The 22,264-nt window shown below is 37.6% G+C and overlaps 1 protein-coding gene across 1 annotated transcript in view; it reads right to left on the bottom strand.

The window, feature by feature from the left end:
* LOC115123110 (ERC protein 2-like) overlaps positions 1-22,264 on the bottom strand; it is a 513,551-nt gene that overhangs the window by 335,601 nt on the left and 155,686 nt on the right. The window contains exon 9 of the mRNA XM_065005262.1: positions 16,087-16,224. Within this exon, the coding sequence (XP_064861334.1) occupies positions 16,087-16,224 (138 nt within the window). The remainder of the gene's footprint in view (positions 1-16,086; positions 16,225-22,264) is intronic.

Here is a 22,264-nt window from a genome sequence, read left to right as displayed (position 1 = left end):
CATATCCATACTAACTATATCCATATCCATACTAACTACATCCATATCCATACTATATCCATATCCATACTAACTACATCCATATCCATACTAACTACATCCATATCCATACTATATCCATATCCATACTATATCCATATCCATACTAACTATATCCATACTATATCCATATCCATACTAACTATATCCATACTATATCCATATCCATACTAACTATATCCATATCCATACTATATCCATATCCATACTAACTATATCCATACTATATCCATATCCATACTAACTATATCCATACTATATCCATATCCATACTAACTATATCCATACTATATCCATATCCATACTAACTATATTCATACTATATCCATATCCATACTAACTATATCCATACTATATCCATATCCATACTAACTATATCCATACTATATCCATATCCATACTAACTATATCCATACTATATCCATATCCATACTAACTATATTCATACTGTATCCATATCCATACTAACTATATCCATACTATATCCATATCCATACTAACTATATCCATACTATATCCATATCCATACTAACTATATCCATACTATATCCATATCCATACTAACTATATCCATACTATATCCATACTAACTATATCCATACTATATCCATACTAACTATATCCATACTATATCCATATCCATACTAACTATATCCATACTATATCCATATCCATACTAACTATATCCATATCCATACTATATCCATATCCATACTAACTATATCCATACTATATCCATATCCATACTAACTACATCCATATCCATACTATATCCATATCCATACTAACTATATCCATACTATACCAATCCTAACTATATCCATACTAACTATATCCATACTATATCCATATAACTATCCATATCCATACTAATCCATATCCATATAACTATATCCATATACTACATCCATATCCATACTATATCCATATCCATACTAACTATATCCATACTAACTATATCCATATCCATACTATATCCATATCCATACTAACTATATCCATATCCATACTAACTATCCATATCCATACTAATATCCATATCCATACTAACTATATCCATATCCATACTATATCCATATCCATACTAACTATACATCCATACTATATCCATATCCATACTAACTATATCCATATCCATACTAACTATATCCATATCCATACTAACTACATCCATATCCATACTAACTATATCCATATCCATACTAACTATATCCATATCCATACAATATCCATATCCATACTATATCCATACTATATCCATATCCATACTAACTATATCCATATCCATACTAACTATATCCATACTATATCCATATCCATACCAACTATATCCATACTACATCCATATCCATACTAACTATATCCATACTAAATCCATATCCATACTAACTACATCCATATCCATACTATATCCATATCCATACTATATCCATATCCATACTAACTATATCCATACTATATCCATATCCATACTAACTATATCCATACTATATCCATATCCATACTAACTATATCCATACTATATCCATATCCATACTAACTATATTCATACTATATATCCATACTAACTATATCCATACTATATCCATATCCATACTAACTATATCCATACTATATCCATATCCATATCCTATATCCATACTATATCCATATCCATACTAACTATATCCATATACATACATATCCATACTAACTATATCCATACTATATCCATATCCATACTAACTATATCCATACTACTATCCATATCCATACTAACTATATCCATACTATATCCATATCCATACTAACTATATCCATACTATATCCATATCCATACTAACTATATCCATACTATATCCATATCCATACTAACTATATCCATACTATATCCATATCCATACTAACTATATCCATACTATATATATCCATATCCATACTAACTATATCCATACTATATCCATATCCATACCATATCCATACTAATCCATATCCATACTAACTATATCCATACTATATCCATATCCATACTAACTATATCCATACTATATCCATATCCATACTAACTATATCCATACTATATCCATATCCATACTAACTATATCCATACTATATCCATATCCATACTAACTATATCCATACTATATCCATATCCATACTAACTATATCCATACTGTATCCATATCCATACTAACTATATCCATACTATATCCATATCCATACTAACTATATCCATACTATTTCCATATCCATACTAACTATATCCATATCCATACTATATCCATATCCATACTAACTATATCCATATCCATACTAACTATATCCATATCCATACTAACTACATCCATATCCATACTATATCCATATCCATACTAACTATATCCATATCCATACTAACTACATCCATATCCATACTAACTACATCCATATCCATACTAACTATATCCATATCCATACTAACTATATCCATATCCATACTATATCCATATCCATACTAACTATATCCCATATCCATACTAACTACATCCATATCCATACTATATCCATATCCATACTAACCCATATCCATACTAACTACATCCATATCCATACTATATCCATATCCATACTATACTATATCCATATCCATACTAACTATATCCATACTATATCCATATCCATACTAACTATATCCATACTATCCATCCATATCCATACCATACTAACAACTATATCCATACTACATCCATATCCATACTAACTATATCCATACTATATCCATATCCATACTAACTATATCCATATCCATACTAACTACTATCCATATCCATACTATCCATATCCATACTAACTATATCCATATCCATACAATATCCATATCCATACTAACCATATCCATACTAACTATATCCATATATATCCATATCCATAACTATATCCATATCCATACTAACTATATCCATACTATATCCATATCCATACTAACTATATTCATACTATATCCATATCCATACTAATCCATATCCATATATATCCATATCCATACTAACTATATACTAACTATATCCATATCCATACCATAACTATATCCATACTATATCCCATATCCATACTAACTATATCCATACTACTATCCATATCCATACTATATCCATATCCATACTATATCCATATCCATACTAACTATATCCATACTATCCATATCCATACTAACTATATCCATACTAACTATATCCATACTATATCCATATCCATACTAACTATATTATCATACCATACTATATCCATATCCATACTAACTTTATATCCATCCCATATCCATACTAACTATATCCATATCCATACTAACTATATCCATATCCATACTAACTATATCCATATCCATATCCATAAACTATATCCATATATATCCATATCCATATACTAATCTATATCCATATCCATACTATATCCATATCCATACTAACTATATCCATATCCATATCCATACTAACTATATCCATATCCATACTATATCCATATATATCCTATATCCATACTATATCCAACTATATCCATATATCCATATCCATATATCCATATCCATACTAACTATATCCATACCCATATCCATACTAACTATATCCATACTATATCCATATGCATACTAACTATATCCATATCCATCCTATATCCATATCCATACTAACTATATCCATACTATATCCATAGCCATACTAACTACATCCATATCCATACTATATCCATATCCATACTAACTATATCCATACTATGACCAATAAGCATACTAACTATATCCATACTATATCCATATCCATACTAACTATATCCATACTATATCCATATCCATACTAACTATATCCATACTAACTATATCCATACTATATCCATATCCATACTAACTATATCCATACTAACTAAATCCATACTAACTACATCCATATCCATACTATATCCATATCCATACTAACTATATCCATATCCATACTAACTATATCCATATCCATACTATATCCATATCCATACTAACTATATCCATATCCATACTAACTATATCCATATCCATACTATATCCATATCCATACTAACTATATCCATATCCATACTAACTATATCCATATCCATACTAACTACATCCATATCCATACTATATCCATATCCATACTAACTATATCCATATCCATACTAACTACATCCATATCCATACTAACTACATCCATATCCATACTAACTATATCCATATCCATACTAACTACATCCATATCCATACTAACTATATCCATATCCATACTATATCCATATCCATACTAACTATATCCATATCCATACTAACTATATCCATATCCATACTATATCCATATCCATATCCATACTATATCCATATCCATACTAACTATATCCATACTATACTATCCATATCCATACTAACTATATCCATATCCATACTAACTATATCCATATCCATACTAACTATATCCATATCCATACTATATCCATATCCATACTAACTATATCCATATCCATACTAACTATATCATCCCATATCCATACTAACTATCCATATCCATACTAACTATATCCTATATCCATATCCATACTAACTATATCCATACCATACCATATCCATACTAACTATATCCATACTATATCCATACTATATATCCATATCCATACTAACTATATTCATACTATATCCATATCCATACTAACTTTATCCATACTATATCCATATCCATACTAACTATATCCATACTACATCCATATCCATACTAACTATATCCATACTAACTATATCCATATCCATACCATACTAACTATATCCATACTCCATACTAACTATATCCATACCACATATCCATATCCATACTAACTATATCCATACTATATCCATATCCATACTAACTATATCCATACTATATCCATATCCATACTAACTATATCCATACTATATCCATATCCATACTAACTATATCCATACTATATCCATACTAACTATATCCATACTATATCCATATCCATACTAACTATATCCATACTATATCCATATCCATACTAACTATATCCATACTATATCCATATGCATACTAATTATATCCATATCCATACTATATCCATATCCATACTAACTATATCCATACTATATCCATATCCATACTATATCCATATCCATACTAACTATATCCATACTAACTACATCCATATCCATACTATATCCATATCCATACTAACTATATCCATACTATGACCAATAAGCATACTAACTATATCCATACTATATCCATATCCATACTAACTATATCCATATCCATACTAACTCCATATCCATACTAACTATATCCATATCCATACTAACTATATCCATACTAACTATATCCATACTAACTACATCCATATCCATACTATATCCATATCCATACTAACTATATCCATACTAACTAAATCCATACTAACTACATCCATATCCATACTATATCCATATCCATACTAACTATATCCATATCCATACTAACTATATCCATATCCATACTATATCCATATCCATACTAACTATATCCATATCCATACTAACTATATCCATATCCATACTAACTACATCCATATCCATACTATATCCATATCCATACTAACTATATCCATATCCATACTAACTACATCCATATCCATACTAACTACATCCATATCCATACTAACTATATCCATATCCATACTAACTACATCCATATCCATACTATATCCATATCCATACTATATCCATATCCATACTAACTATATCCATATCCATACTAACTATATCCATATCCATACTATATCATATCCATACTATATATCCATATCCATACTAACTACATCCATATCCATACTAACTACATCCATATCCATACTAACTATATCCATATCCATACTATATCCATATCCATACTAACTATATCCATACTATATCCATATCCATACTATATCCATATCCATACCAACTATATCCATATCCATACTAACTATATCCATACTATATCCATATCCATACTAACTACATCCATATCCATACTATATCCATATCCATACTATATCCATATCCATACTATATCCATATCCATACTAACTATATCCATATCCATACTAACTATATCCATATCCATACTATATCCATATCCATACTAACTATATCCATATCCATACTAACTATCCATATCCATACTATATCCATATCCATACTAACTATATCCATATCCATACTAACTATATCCATATCCATACTAACTACCATATCCATATCCATACTATATCCATATCCATACTAACTATATCCATATCCATACTATCCATATCCATACTAACTATCCATATCCATACTATATCCATATCCATACTAACTATATACTCCATATACTATATCATATCCATACTAACTATATCCATACTATATCCATATCCATACTAACTATATCCATACTAACTATATATACTATATCCATATCCATACTAACTATATCCATACCATATACTAACTATATATCCATACTATATCCATATCCATACTAACTATATCCATACTATATCCATACATATCCATACTAACTATATCCATACCCATATCCATACTAACTATATCCATACTATATCCATATCCATACTAACTATATCCATACTAACTATATCCATATCCATATATCCATACTAACTATATCCATATCCCATACTAACTATATCCATATCCATACCATATATACTCCATACTATATCCATACTAACTATATCCATACTAACTATATCCATATCCATACTAACTATATCCATATCTATATCCATATCCATACTAACTATATCCATACTACTATATCCATATCCTAACTATATCCATACTATATATCCATATCCATATCTATATCCATATCCATACTATATCCATATCCATACTAACTATATCCATATCCATACTAACTATATCCATACTACTAACTATATCCATATCCATACTATATCCATATCCATACTAACTATATCCATATCCATATCTAACTATATCCATACCATATCCATACTATATCCATATACTATATCCATATCCATACTAACTATATCCATACTATATCCATACCATATATCCATATCCATATCCATACTAACTATATCCATATAAATCCATACTATATCCATATCCATACTATATCCATACTAACTATATCCATATCCATACTAACATATCCATATCCATACTATATCCATATCCATACTAACTATATCCATATCCATACTAAATATATCCATATCTAACTATATCCATATCCATACTAACTATATATCCATATCCATACTAACTATATCCATATCCATACTAACTATCCATATATCCATATCTACTAACTATATCCATATCCATACTAACTACATCCATATCCATACTAACTACATCCATATCCATACTAACTATATCCATATCCATACTAATACCATATCCATATAACTATATCCATATCCATACTATATCCATATATATATCCATATCCATACTAACTATATCCATATCCATACTATATCCATATCCATACTAACTATATCCATATCCATACTAACTAACATCCATATCCATACTATATCCATATCCATACTATATCCATATCCATACCATATCCATACTAACCATATCCATCCATATCCATACTACATCCATATCCATACTAACTATATCCATACTAATCCATATCCATACTAACTATATCCATACTATATCCATATCCATACTAACTATATCCATATCCATACTATATCTAACTACATCCATATCCATACTATATCCATATCCATACCAACTATATCCATATACCATCCATATCCATACTAACTATATCCATACTCCATACTAACTACTAATCTATATCCATATCCATACTAACTACATCCATATCCATACTATATCCATATATACTATACTATCCATATCCATACTAACTATATCCATACTATATCCATATCCATACTAACTATATCCATACTATATCCATATCCATACTAACTATATCCATACTATATCCATATCCATACTAACTATATCCATACTATATCCATATCCATACTAACTATATCCATACTATATCCATATCCATACTAACTATATCCATATCCATACTATATCCATACTATATCCATATCCATACTATATCCATATCCATACTATATCCATATCCATACTAACTATATCCATACTATACTATATCCATATCCATACTAACTATATCCATACTATATCCATATCCATACCATATCCATACTATATCCATATCCATACTAACTATATCCATACTAACTATATCCATACTAACTATCCATATCCATACTAATCTATATCCATACTATATCCATATCCATACTAACTATATCCATATCCATACCATATCCATATCCATACTAACTATATCCATACTATATCCATATCCATACTAACTATATCCATATCCCATACTATATCCATACTATATCCATATCCATACTAACTCCCATACTATATCCATATCCATACTAACTATATCCATATCCATATCCATACCATATATCCATATCCATACTAACTATATCCATCCATATCCATACTAACTATATCCATACTATATCCATATCCATACTAATTATATATCCATACTATATCCATATCCATACTAACTATCCATACTATATCCATATATATCCATATCCATACCATATATCCATATCCATACCATACTATATCCATATAACCATATCCATACTATATCCATATCCATACTATATCTACTATCCATATACTAACTATATCCATACTATATCCTATATCCCATACTATAAATCCATACTAACATCCATATCCATACTATATCCATATCCATACTAACTATATCCATACTAACTCCATACTATCCATATCCATACTAACTATATCCATACCATACTATATATCCATATCCATACTAACTATATCCATATCCATACTAACTATATCCATATCCATACTAACTATCCATATCCATACTATATCCATATCCATACTAACTATATCCATATCCATATCTATATATACCATATCCATACTAACTATATCCATATCTATATCCATATCCATACTAACTATCCATACTATATCCATATCCATACTAACTATCCATATCCATATATCCATATCCATACTAACATATCCATACTATATCTACTATCCATATCCATACTAACCATACTATATCCATATCCATACTATATCCATATCCATACTATATCCATATCCATACTAACTATATCCATACTATATCCATATCCATACTAACTATATCCATACTATATACCATATATCCATACTAATCCATATCCATACTAACTATATCCATACTATATCCATATCCATACTAACTATATATCCATACTATATCCATATCCATACTAACTACATCCATATCCATACCATATCCATATCCATATCCATACTATATCCATATATATCCATATCCATACTATACTCCATATCCATACTATATCCATATCCATACTAACTATATCCATACTATATCCATATCCATACTAACTATATCCATACTATATCCATATCCATACTAACTATATCCATATCCATACTATATCCATATCCATACTAACTATATCCATACTATATCCATATCCATACTAACTATATCCATACTATATATCCATATCCATACTATACTACTAACTATCCATATCCATACTAACTATATCCATACTATATCCATATCCATACTAACTATATCCATACTATATCCATATCCATACTAACTATATCCATACTATATCCATATCCATACTAACTATATCCATACTATATCCATATCCATACTAACTATATCCATACTATATCCATATCCATACTAACTATATCCATATCCATACTATATCTATATCCATACTATATCCATATCCATACTAACTATATCCATACTATATCCATATCCATACTAACTATATCCATATCCATACTATATCCATATCCATACTATATCCATATCCATACTAACTATATCCATACTATATCCATATCCATACTAACTATATCCATACTATATCCATATCCATACTAACTATATCCATACTATATCCATACTATATCCATATCCATACTAACTATATCCATACTAACTATATCCATATCTATATATCCATACTATATCCATATCCATACTAACTATATCCATACTAACTATATCCATATCCATATCCATACTAACTATATCCATATCCATACTAACTATATCCATACTATATCCATATCCATACTAACTACCATCCCATATCCATACTATATCCATATCCATACCTATATCCATACTATATCCATATCCATACTAACTATATCCATACTATATCCATATCCCATACTAACTATCCATATCCATACTATATCCATATCCATACTAACTATATCCATACTATATCCATATCCATACTAACTATATAAGCATACTAACTATATCCATACTATGACCAATAAGCATACTAACTATATCCATACTATGGCCAATAAGCATACTATATCCATACAGTAAGCATACTAACTATATCCATACTATGGCCAAAAGTATAACTACAGTGCCCCCTTGAACTTTGCGACCTTTTGCCACATTTCAGGCTTCAAACATAAAGATATAAAACTGTATTTTTTTTGTGAAGAATCAACAACAAGTGGGACACAATCATGAAGTGGAACGACATTTATTGGATATTTCAAACTTTTTAACAAATCAAAAACTGAAAAATTGGGCGTGCAAAATTATTCAGCCCCTTTACTTTCAGTGCAGCAAACTCTCTCCAGAAGTTCAGTGAGGATCTCTGAATGATCCAATGTTGACCTAAATGACTAATGATGATAAATACAATCCACCTGTGTGTAATCAAGTCTCCGTATAAATGCACCTGCACTGTGATAGTCTCAGAGGTCCGTTAAAAGCGCAGAGAGCATCATGAAGAACAAGGAACACACCAGGCAGGTCCGAGATACTGTTGTGAAGAAGTTTAAAGCCGGATTTGGATACAAAAAGATTTCCCAAGCTTTAAACATCCCAAGGAGCACTGTGCAAGCGATAATATTGAAATGGAAGAAGTATCAGACCACTGCAAATCTACCAAGACCTGGCCGTCCCTCTAAACTTTCAGCTCATACAAGGAGAAGACTGATCAGAGATGCAGCCAAGAGGCCCATGATCACTCTGGATGAACTGCAGAGATCTACAGCTGAGGTGGGACACTCTGTCCATAGGACAACAATCAGTCGTATATTGCACAAATCTGGCCTTTATGGAAGAGTGGCAAGAAGAAAGCCATTTATTTTAAAGATATCCATAAAAAGTGTCGTTTAAAGTTTGCCACAAGCCACCTGGGAGACACACCAAACATGTGGAAGAAGGTGCTCTGGTCAGATGAAACCAAAATTGAACTTTTTGGCAACAATGCAAAACGTTATGTTTGGCGTAAAAGCAACACAGCTCATCACCCTGAATACACCATCCCCACTGTCAAACATGGTGGTGGCAGCATCATGGTTTGGGCCTGCTTTTCTTCAGCAGGGACAGGGAAGCTGGTTAAAATTGATGGGAAGATGGATGGAGCCAAATACAGGACCATTCTGGAAGAAAACCTGATGGAGTCTGCAAAAGACCTGAGACTGGGACGGAGATTTGTCTTCCAACAAGACAATGATCCAAAACATAAAGCAAAATCTACAATGGAATGGTTCAAAAATAAACATATCCAGGTGTTAGAATGGCCAAGTCAAAGTCCAGACCTGAATACAATCGAGAATCTGTGGAAAGAACTGAAAACTGCTGTTCACAAATGCTCTCCATCCAACCTCACTGAGCTCGAGCTGTTTTGCAAGGAGGAATGGGAAAAAAATTCAGTCTCTCGATGTGCAAAACTGATAGAGACATACCCCAAGCGACTTACAGCTGTAATCGCAGCAAAAGGTGGCGCTACAAAGTATTAACTTAAGGGGGCTGAATAATTTTGCACGCCCAATTTTTCAGTTTTTGATTTGTTAAAAAAGTTTGAAATATCCAATAAATGTCGTTCCACTTCATGATTGTGTCCCACTTGTTGTTGATTCTTCACAAAAAAACACAGTTTTATATCTTTATGTTTGAAGCCTGAAATGTGGCAAAAGGTCGCAAAGTTCAAGGGGGCCGAATACTTTCGCAAGGCACTGTATATCCATACTATGACCAATAAGCATACTAACTATATCCATACTATGACCAATAAGCATACTACATAATCAATTTCCATCACAAGTAGTGCTGTTAGTGCGGTTAGTATGAGTATTGGAACACAGCTGAGGGTGACTGGACAAAGCCTACTGCAGCATCTCATAAAACAGAACCAAATGCAGAACACCATTGCCTGTCTTGTCCGGTTCCACTTAGGATGTTTGCATTGCCTCTCTTCCGTCAGTTCCTGACATGAGTTTACACTTGGCAGACCAGGATACACCTCAGCCCAGCCAATCACACTCAACCTCCATCAAACACACACACACTCATATACAAACACACACACACACCACGCAGCGCTAACCCCTGGCAGCCATTGTTAAACATGTGGAACAAAGGTGAGCATGGTCCCATCTCTCCATACTGCCCTTCACAATTATCTTTAGTGGTCCACACCAGTCCTCCACAACACACCCTCATCTACACTGAAAACCATGACCACGATGATGATGATGATGATGAGGGTGGCGATGACGACGTTAGGAATGACCACTGTCAGTTGAGCAATGCCCTTGTAACATCAACAGATGATGTTTAGAAATCATGAGAAGTCCTTAGCTGTCGTTGTAAATACATAAACATATCGCTCAGTGTTTGTGTATAGAAGGAAAAACACGCCGCTTTCAAAGGAGAAAACAAAAAAAATACACATCGGAATGTTGTCCTGGTTGAGTAAGACTTTCCATGTAACCGGAAAGTGACTTGTTCAACCTGAATTCTGGAAAATTAAGCCTTTTTATTGGATAAGTATCCCACACGGCAACCTTTAGCGAAAACAATTAGCTAAAATAAAAGCCTGTGTTGACCTGAAAGGTGATTCATGTGTGGCGCTAGCATAGCGCCGGCTGTGGGGAGGGCTAACTGACTAACGCTGAGGTGAGGTCTTATGAACAACAGCTGTTCTCTCACCAACCAACCCAGAGAAAACAAACTCAGTCTGTTTAGAACCAACAATTAGCATCCATCTCATCCACTTAGCCAGACCAACACACACAGATGCACTGTAACTCAATGGAGGGCTCAATGGAGTCATTCTCAAGCCTACAGAGCCGTAGATAGCCTTCTCAACCCTACACTGCCCTACACAGTCTACCCGGCCCTTCCCAGCCCTACACAGTCTACCTGGCCCTACCCAGCCCTATATAGCCCTACACAGTCTACCTGGCCCTACCCAGCCCTATATAGCTCTACACAGTCTACCTGGCCCTACCCAGCCCTATATAGCTCTACACAGCCTACCCGGCCCTACATAGCCCTACACAGTCTACCTGGCCCTACCCAGCCCTACATAGCCCTACACAGCCTACCCGGCCCTACATAGCCCTACACAGTCTACCTGGCCCTACCCAGCCCTACATAGCTCTACACAGCCTACCCGGCCCTACCCAGCCCTACATTGCTCTACACAGCTCTACCTTGCCCTATACAACTCTACAAAGCCATCGGTTAGGTCGAGATGGTGACTTTGTAAGTGATGGAACTGTCTCAAAAATGTATTGGTTTCCCTTGAAAAAAAATTAAGTCAGGAATCTAACCTAATGTGATGGAGTCTTCATCATCGTCATCATCCCCTCCATAGCCAAAGAATGGCGCCGGTGGGGATGGCTGCCGTTTTATGTGCTCCTAACCAACTGCGCTATTTTGTTAATTTTTTTCGCGTTGTTTGTAACTCGCCCACCATTTGGCAAATCTGACCATAACTCTATCCTCCTGATTCCTGCTTATGAAGCAAAAACTAAAGCAGGAAGTGGTCAGAGGACGCAAATGCTAAGCTACAAGACTGTTTTGCTCTACGCAGTCTACCCGGATAGCACAGACTGGAATGTGTTCCGGGATTCTTCCGATGGCATTGAGGAGTACACCACATCATAACTGCATCGATGACGTTGTCCCCACAGTGACTGTATGTACATACCCCAAACAGAAGCCATGGATTACAGGCAACATCCGCACTGAGCTGAAGGGTAGAGCTGCCACTTTCAAGGAGGGAGACTCTAACCCGGATGCTTATAAGATATCCTGCTATGCCCTCTGACGAACCATCAAACAGGCAAAGCATCAATACAGGGCTAAGATTGAATCCTACTACACCGGCTCAGACGCTCGTCAGGTGTGGCAGAGCTTGCAAACTATTACGGACTACAAAGGGAAGCACAGCTACAAGCTGCCCTGCGACACAAGCCTACCAGACGAGCTAAATAACTTTTATGCTCGCTTTGAGGCAAGCAACACTGAATCATGCATGAGAGCATCAGCTGATCCGGACGACTATGTGATCAGGTCAACATTCACAAGGCCGCAGTGCCAGACGAATTACCAGGATGTGTACTCAGAGCATGCGCTGACCAGCCTGCAAGTGTCTTCACTGACATTTTCAACCTGTCCCTGACCGAGTCTGAAATAACCCACCATTCAAGCAGACCACCATTGTCCCGGTGCCCAAGAACACTAAGGTAACCTGCCTAAATGACTACCGACCCGTAGCACTCACGTCTGTAGCCATGAAGTGCATTGAAAGGCTGGTCATGGCTCACATCAACAGCATTATCCCAGAAAACCTAGACCCACTCCAATTTGCATACCGCCCCAACAGATCCACAGATGATGCAATCTCTATTGCACTCCACACTGCCCTTTCCCACCTGGACAAAATGAACACCTGTGAGAATGCTATTCATTGACTACAGCTTAGCATTCAACACCATGGGCCCCCAGATCCTCAAAAATTAGAGTGTATCCTGAATGGTTGCATCACCGCCTGGTATGGTAACTGCTCGGCCTCCTACCACAAGGCACTACAGAGGGTAGTGCGTACGGCCCAGTACGGTCCTGCCATCCAGGACCTCTATACCAGGCGGTGTCAGAGGAAGGCCCAAAAAATTGCCAAGGACTCCAGCCACCCCAGTCGTAGACTGTTCTCTCTACTACCGCACGGCAAGCGGTACCGGAGCGCCAAGTCTAGGACAAAAAGGCCTCTTAACAGCTTCTACCACCATGCCATAACTCTTGAACAGTTAAAAATGGCTACCCGGAATATTTGCATTGTCCCTACCCCCCATTTTTATGCTGAAGCTATTCTGTTTGTTATCCATGCATAGTCCCTTTACCTCTACCTACATGATCAAATTACCTCAATTAACCGGTGCCCCCGCACATTGACTCTGTACTGGAACTCTCTGTATATAGCCTCAACACTGTTATTTTATTGTTGCTCCTTAATTATTTGTTAAATATATATTTTTTTTTAAATCTTCATAAAACTGCATTGTTGGTTAATGGCTTGTAAGTAAGCATTTCACTGTGAGGTTGTTGTACTCGACACATGTGACAAATAACATATGAGTTGATCATCCATCTCCAATCATAACCACTCGTATCCTCATCCTCAATCTCTATAGTCGTCGTGGAGATACAGAGGCTCTGGGGTTTCCCTGCATCTGTTCCATTGTATATCTATCAGTCTGAGTTGATGTATATGTGGTCAGCAACAGTGAGGTGGTCTGACTATGTGAGCAGGGACAGTTAAAACCTGTCTATGACATCACACTAACTGTAGAGAGAATGAGTAAACATCCTTTACACTCAGCATGGATCCTGTCCTTCATCTACAGACAATCTATCTATATCCCTTTCTATCTGGAAGGAATTCTGTCACTTCACACTAGTCTTTCTCCTTCTCATACTCGCTGTCCAGTCTATGATGCTGGAGACTCCCTCCTCTTTTTCCTACTCTGTCGTTCTCTCAATACCGTTGTCTCTCTATCCCCCTCTCTCTTTTCTGCTATCCTACTTTTCTTCAACTGTTTCCTTCTGCCGTCCTCCCGGCCTAGCATACCTTTTCAGACAGGGCCTCCTCCAGCGTGGTCAGTGCTGTGTCTGTGTTGCTGGAGTCAGTCTGGAGACCCTTGACTCTGTCTCTCAGACCCGTCAGCTGCTTGTCCTTGTCCTTTAACTGCTCCAAAAGATTCTCTATCTGAAGAGAGAAAGAGGGCAGAGAGAGGGCAGAGAGGTGAATGTCAGGTGAATGTCAGGTTAGTGTTAGAGGGAGTGAGAGGGCAGAGAGGTGAATGTCAGGTTAGTGTTAGAGAGAGTGAGAGGGCAGAGAGGTGAATGTCAGGTTAGTGTTAGAGGGGGTGAGAGGGCAGAGAGAGGAGAATGTCAGTTTAGTGTTAGAGAGAGTGAGAGGGCAGAGAGGTGAATGTCAGGTTAGTGTTAGAGGGAGTGAGAGGGCAGAGAGGTGAATGTCAGGTTAGTGTTAGAGAGAGTGAGAGGGCAGAGAGGTGAATGTCAGGTTAGTGTTAGAGAGGGTGAGAGGGCAGAGAGAGGTGAATGTCAGGTTAGTGTTAGAGAGAGTGAGAGGGCAGAGAGGTGAATGTCAGGTTAGTGTTAGAGAGAGAGAGAGAGGGCAGAGAAGTGAATGTCAGGTTAGTGTTAGAGAGAGTGAGAGGGCAGAGAGGTGAATGTCAGGTTAGTGTTAGAGAGAGTGAGAGGGCAGAGAGGTGAATGTCAGTCAGTTGTTAGAAAGAGAGAGAGGGCAGAGAGGTGTGTCAGGTTAGTGAGAGAGGAGAGAGAGGTGAATGTCAGGTTAGTGTTGAGAGGGCAGAGAGAGGGCAGAGAGAGAGGTGAATGTCAGGTTAGTGTTAGAGAGAGTGAGAGGGCAGAGAGGGAATGTCAGGTTAGTGTTAGAGAGAGGGCAGAGGGCAGAGAGGTGAATGTGTCAGGTTAGTGTTAGAGAGAGGGGGCAGAGAGAGGGAATGTCAGGTTAGTGTTAGAGGTGAATGGCAGAGAGGTGAATGTCAGGTTAGTGTTAGAGAGAGAGAGAGGGGCAGAGAGAGGTGAATGTCAGGTTAGTGTTAGAGAGAGAGAGAGGGCAGAGAGGTGAATGTCAGGTTAGTGTTAGAGAGAGTGAGAGGGCAGAGAGGTGAATGTCAGGTTAGTGTTAGAGAGAGAGAGAGGGCAGAGAGGTGAATGTCAGGTTAGTGTTAGAGAGAGAGAGAGAGGGCAGAGAGGTGAATGTCAGGTTAGTGTTAGAGAGAGAGGGCAGAGAGGTGAATGAGGTTAGGTGAATGTCAGGTTGAATGTGTTAGTGTTAGAGAGTGAGAGGGCAGAGAGGTGAATGTCAGGTTAGTGTTAGAGAGAGAGAGAGGGCAGAGAGGTGAATGTCAGGTTAGTGTTAGAGAGAGAGAGAGAGGGCAGAGAGGTGAATGTCAGGTTAGTGTTAGAGAGAGTGAGAGGGCAGAGAGAGGTGAATGTCAGGTTAGTGTTAGAGAGAGAGAGAGGGCAGAGAGGTGAATGTCAGGTTAGTGTTAGAGAGAGTGAGAGAGGGCAGAGAGGTGAATGTCAGGTTAGTGTTAGAGAGAGAGAGAGGGCAGAGAGGTGAATGTCAGGTTAGTGTTAGAGAGAGAGAGAGGGGTGAATGTCAGAGAGAGTGAATGTCAGGTTAGTGTTAGAGAGAGAGAGGGCAGAGAGGTGAATGTCAGAGGGCAGAGAGGTGAATGTCAGGTTAGTGTTAGAGAGAGTGAATGTCAGGTTAGTGTTAGAGAGAGAGGAGAGGTGAATGTCAGGTTAGTGTTAGAGAGAGAGCAGAGAGGTGAATGTCAGGTTAGTGTTAGAGAGAGAGAGAGAGGGCAGAGAGGTGAATGTCAGGTTAGTGTTAGAGAGAGAGAGAGAGAGAGCAGAGAGGTGAATGTCAGGTTAGTGTTAGAGAGAGAGAGAGAGGGCAGAGAGGTGAATGTCAGGTTAGTGTTAGAGAGAGAGAGAGGGCAGAGAGGTGAATGTCAGGTTAGTGTTAGAGAGAGTGAGGGCAGGGCAGGTTAGTGTTAGAGAGAGTGAGAGGGCAGAGAGGTGAATGTCAGGTTAGTGTTAGAGAGAGTGAGAGGGCAGAGAGGTGAATGTCAGGTTAGTGTTAGAGAGAGAGAGAGGGCAGAGAGGTGAATGTCAGGTTAGTGTTAGTTTGTCCTTCATAAATACAGTACATGCCCTATGTCTGTGTTCATAAGAGGTCAGTGACTGGGAGACATAACATAATGAAGGTTTACAAGACATACCAAAACAAGAGGCATACTTTGAAGTGAAGTGCACAGAAATAAAAGGACCACAATAAACTGGCCTGATCCAACTGACTAATACATAAACTGGCCTGATCCAGCTGACTAATACATAAACTGGCCTGATCCAGCTGACTAATACATAAACTGGCCTGATCCAGCTGACTAATATATAAACTGGCCTGATCCAGCTGACTAATACGTGTTCCACCCGTGGCTTTATTCTTCAATTTCCTGCTTTTAACTATCTCCACATCTCCATTTCCAGATGAGAGAGAGATGTGGCTTGAGACACAGTGTGCTCAGAGATAATTAGAGATATGCCTGCAGAGATAATGATAGATGTTCTTAGAGGACTTTATAGAGGTGTAAACAGAGGAGCCATTTAGCTTTAAAAGCTTCCGCCTGATTCTTCATCCTCTCAGTTAACTGCTCTCTGTTGATAAGTTCTGCTGACTCACTGTTAGTAGTAGTGTACTACTCCATTCAGTTCAAGGGTCTCTCTGAATCTGTCTCAAACTGTGTTTCTGTGTTCTGCCTCTCTCCATCTCCTCTGTCTCCCTCCTCTCTATATCTCTCTCCCACCCTCCCTCTGTCCATAAAGCATAACTGTAAATCCCCTCTACGCTGTTGAACAAACGTTGTCTGATGTCCATCCATCCTTATATCAACACAACCATGTAGCAGAGCAGATATATAAATGTACCCGAACTGCCCCCAGCAGCAGACCAGCACGACACTGAACAGGACACTGAACAGGACACTGAACACTCACACCCATTATGCAGCTATGGCAAAGAGATGGAGGAGCATTACAATGACAAGGACAGGACAACCAGTTTATGGAGTTACAGCTAGTTTCTCTCATCCTTGGCCCTTACCATTGAATGCATTTGTTGCTAATTTCTACCATCAGGAGTTGTTTATGTCATAGGGACATGTTTCTTTATATCACTAGGATCATTAGGAAAATGTGGGCCATTAACAGATCTGATCAATGATTCTCTTCCTCAGCAGGTTTTAGGGTTACACACAGACTGGAATTATTATCTAATGTACATAAGAAACGAATCACAAGCAGGAGAACAGCCTAGGTCTAACATTCATACACCCCACAGCCACCACAGAGGAGAGATACTGTAGATAATGCCCAAGAGGGAGAGAGCTAGCATTCCAGTCATGGGTACATGGATAGATAATGCCCAAATCTCCAACAGCCATTTTACAAATGAATCCAATTAAATCACAGACTCTTGTGTTCTTATCCCCTGGAGTCAGAGACTGGTTTGAGAGTGGCCATCTTGGGTTAATCTTTGGAGGGAAAGTGGTGGGAAAGTGGGAAAGGCAGCAAGAGCCCCTGGATAGATCTTGATAGGCTAATGGTTGTGATTATGCCACCCAGTCGAGAGCTCTGATAGGCCAATCCACGGAAGATGAGGCGATAGGAGAGCGAACGCTTTCGGGCATGTTGGGAAAGTTTCACGTCGCCATGGCTAGCTTGGCCTGATGACCTACATCTGAGGATGGCTCTGTTCTGTCTGGGTCCTTCCCTCTGGGTCTTTCTCCACACTGGAGGGACGAGGGTAAAGGAGCTTTAAGTGGCTAACATTCAGTCTGATGGTTGATGACATTTCAGTCTGATGGTTGATGAGACATTTCTCTAATGTGGTCCTGGGACACTGATCCCACTGCCTTAAGGACACTCCTTAAGGACACTGATCCCACTGTCTAATGTGGTCCACCACTGTCTAATGTGGTCCTTAAGGACACTGATTCCCACTGTCTATGTGGTCCTTAAGGACACATCTGTCTAATGTGGTCCTTAAGGACACTGATCCCACTGTCTAATGTGGTCCTTAAGGACACTGATCACCACTGTCTAATGACACTGATCCCACTGGTGGTCCTTAAGGACACTGATCCCAATGTCTAATGTGGTCCTTAAGGACACTGATCACTGTCACTGTCTAATGTGGTCCTTAAGGACTGATCACCACTGTCTAATGTCCCACTGTCTAATGTGGTCCTTAAGGACACTGATTCCCACTGTCTAATGTGGTCCTTAAGGACACTGATTCCACTGTCTGACACTGTCTAATGTGGTCCCACTGATTCCCACTGTCTAATGTGGTCCTTAAGGACACTGATCCCCACTGTCTAATGTGGTCCTTAAGGACACTGATCACCACTGTCTAATGTGGTCCTTAAGGACACTGATCCCACTTAATGGACACTGATTCCCACTGTCTAATGTGGTCCTTAAGGACACTGATTCACCACTGTCTAATGTGGTCCTTAAGGACACTGATCACCACTGTCTAATGTGGTCCTTAAGGACACTGATTCCCACTGTCTAATGTGGTCCTTAAGGACACTGATCACCACTGTCTAATGTGGTCCTTAAGGACACTGATCCACTGTCTAATGTGGTCCTTAAGGACACTGATTCCCACTGTCTACTGTCTAATGTGGTCCTTATGTCTAATGTGTCCTTAAGGACACTGATTCCCACTGTCTAATCCCCACTGTCTAATGTGGTCCTGATTCCACTGTCTAATGGACACTGATTCCCACTGTCTAATGTGGTCCTTAAGGATACTGATCCCCACTGTCTAATGTGGTCCTTAAGGACACTGATTCCCACTGTCTAATGTGGTCCTTACACTGATCACACTGATTCCCACTGTCTAATGTGGTCTTTAAGGACACTGATCTGTCCTGTCTAATGGACACTGATCACCACTGTCTAATGTGGTCCTTAAGGACACTGATCACCACTGTCTAATGTGGTCTTTAAGGACACTGATCACCACTGTCTAATATTGTCCTTAAGGACACTGATCCCCACTGTCTAATATTGTCCTTAAGGACACTGATCCCCACTGTCTAATGTGGTCCTTAAGACACTGATTTTGACATTCTTGGAACTGGAGTTTCCACAGCTTCAGCTTCAGGCTAGTGGAGTGGGTCGAGACTTTCAAGTTCCTCTGTTTCCACATCACTAAGAAATTAACATGATCCACACACACCCGCACAGTTGTGAAGAGGGCAAAGCAGAACCTCTTCCCCCTCAGGAGGCTGAAAAGATTAGGCATGGGCCCTCAGATCCTAAAATCCACAAGCCGCTACAGAGGGCACTGCATACCACCCAGTACATCACTGGGGCTGAGCTCCCTGCCACCCAGGACCTCAATACCAGGCGGGGTCAGAGGACGACCCAAAATGATTTCAAAGATTCCAGCCACCCAAGACATAGACTGTTCTTTCTGCAACCGCACGGCAAGCGGTACTGGAGCACCAGTTCTGGATCCAACAGGACACTGAACAGCTTCTACCCCCCAGCCATGAGACTGAGAAACAAGACTGCTAATTAGCAACAAATGCATTCAATCAAACGGCAACCCGCAATACCTGCATTGACCCTTTTTTGCACTAACTCTCTTGCACTGACTTTATGCAAACACTCACACATACATTACCAGTCAAAAGTTTGGACACACCTACTCATTCCAGGGTTTTTCTTAAATTGTACTATTTTCTACATTGCAGAATAATAGTGAAAACATCAAAACTATGAAATAACACATATGTAGTCATATAGTCATCAAAAAATGTTATTTTGTATATTTGAAATTCATCAATGTAGTCACCCTTTGCCTTGATAACAGCTTTACACACTCTTAGCATACTCTTAGCATTCTCTCAACCAGTTTCATTTAAATTAACAGGTGTGCCTTGTTAAAAGTTAATTTGTGCAATTTCTTTCCTTCTTAATGCATTTGATCCAATTAGTTGCGTTGTGACAAGGTAGGGTTGGTATACAGAAGATAGCCCTATTTGGTAAAAGACAACGTCCATATTATGGCAAGAACAGCTTAAATAAGCAAAGAGAAATGACTGTCCACCATTATTTTAAGACATGAAGGTCAGTTAATACGGAAAACTTCAAGAATTTTGAACGTTTCT

Source organism: Oncorhynchus nerka, linkage group LG20 (assembly GCF_034236695.1).
Source record: "Oncorhynchus nerka isolate Pitt River linkage group LG20, Oner_Uvic_2.0, whole genome shotgun sequence".
Taxonomy (NCBI): domain Eukaryota; kingdom Metazoa; phylum Chordata; class Actinopteri; order Salmoniformes; family Salmonidae; genus Oncorhynchus; species Oncorhynchus nerka.
The sequence above is the reverse complement of the archived record's forward strand: the minus strand, read 5'-3'. Positions and strand labels throughout refer to the sequence as shown.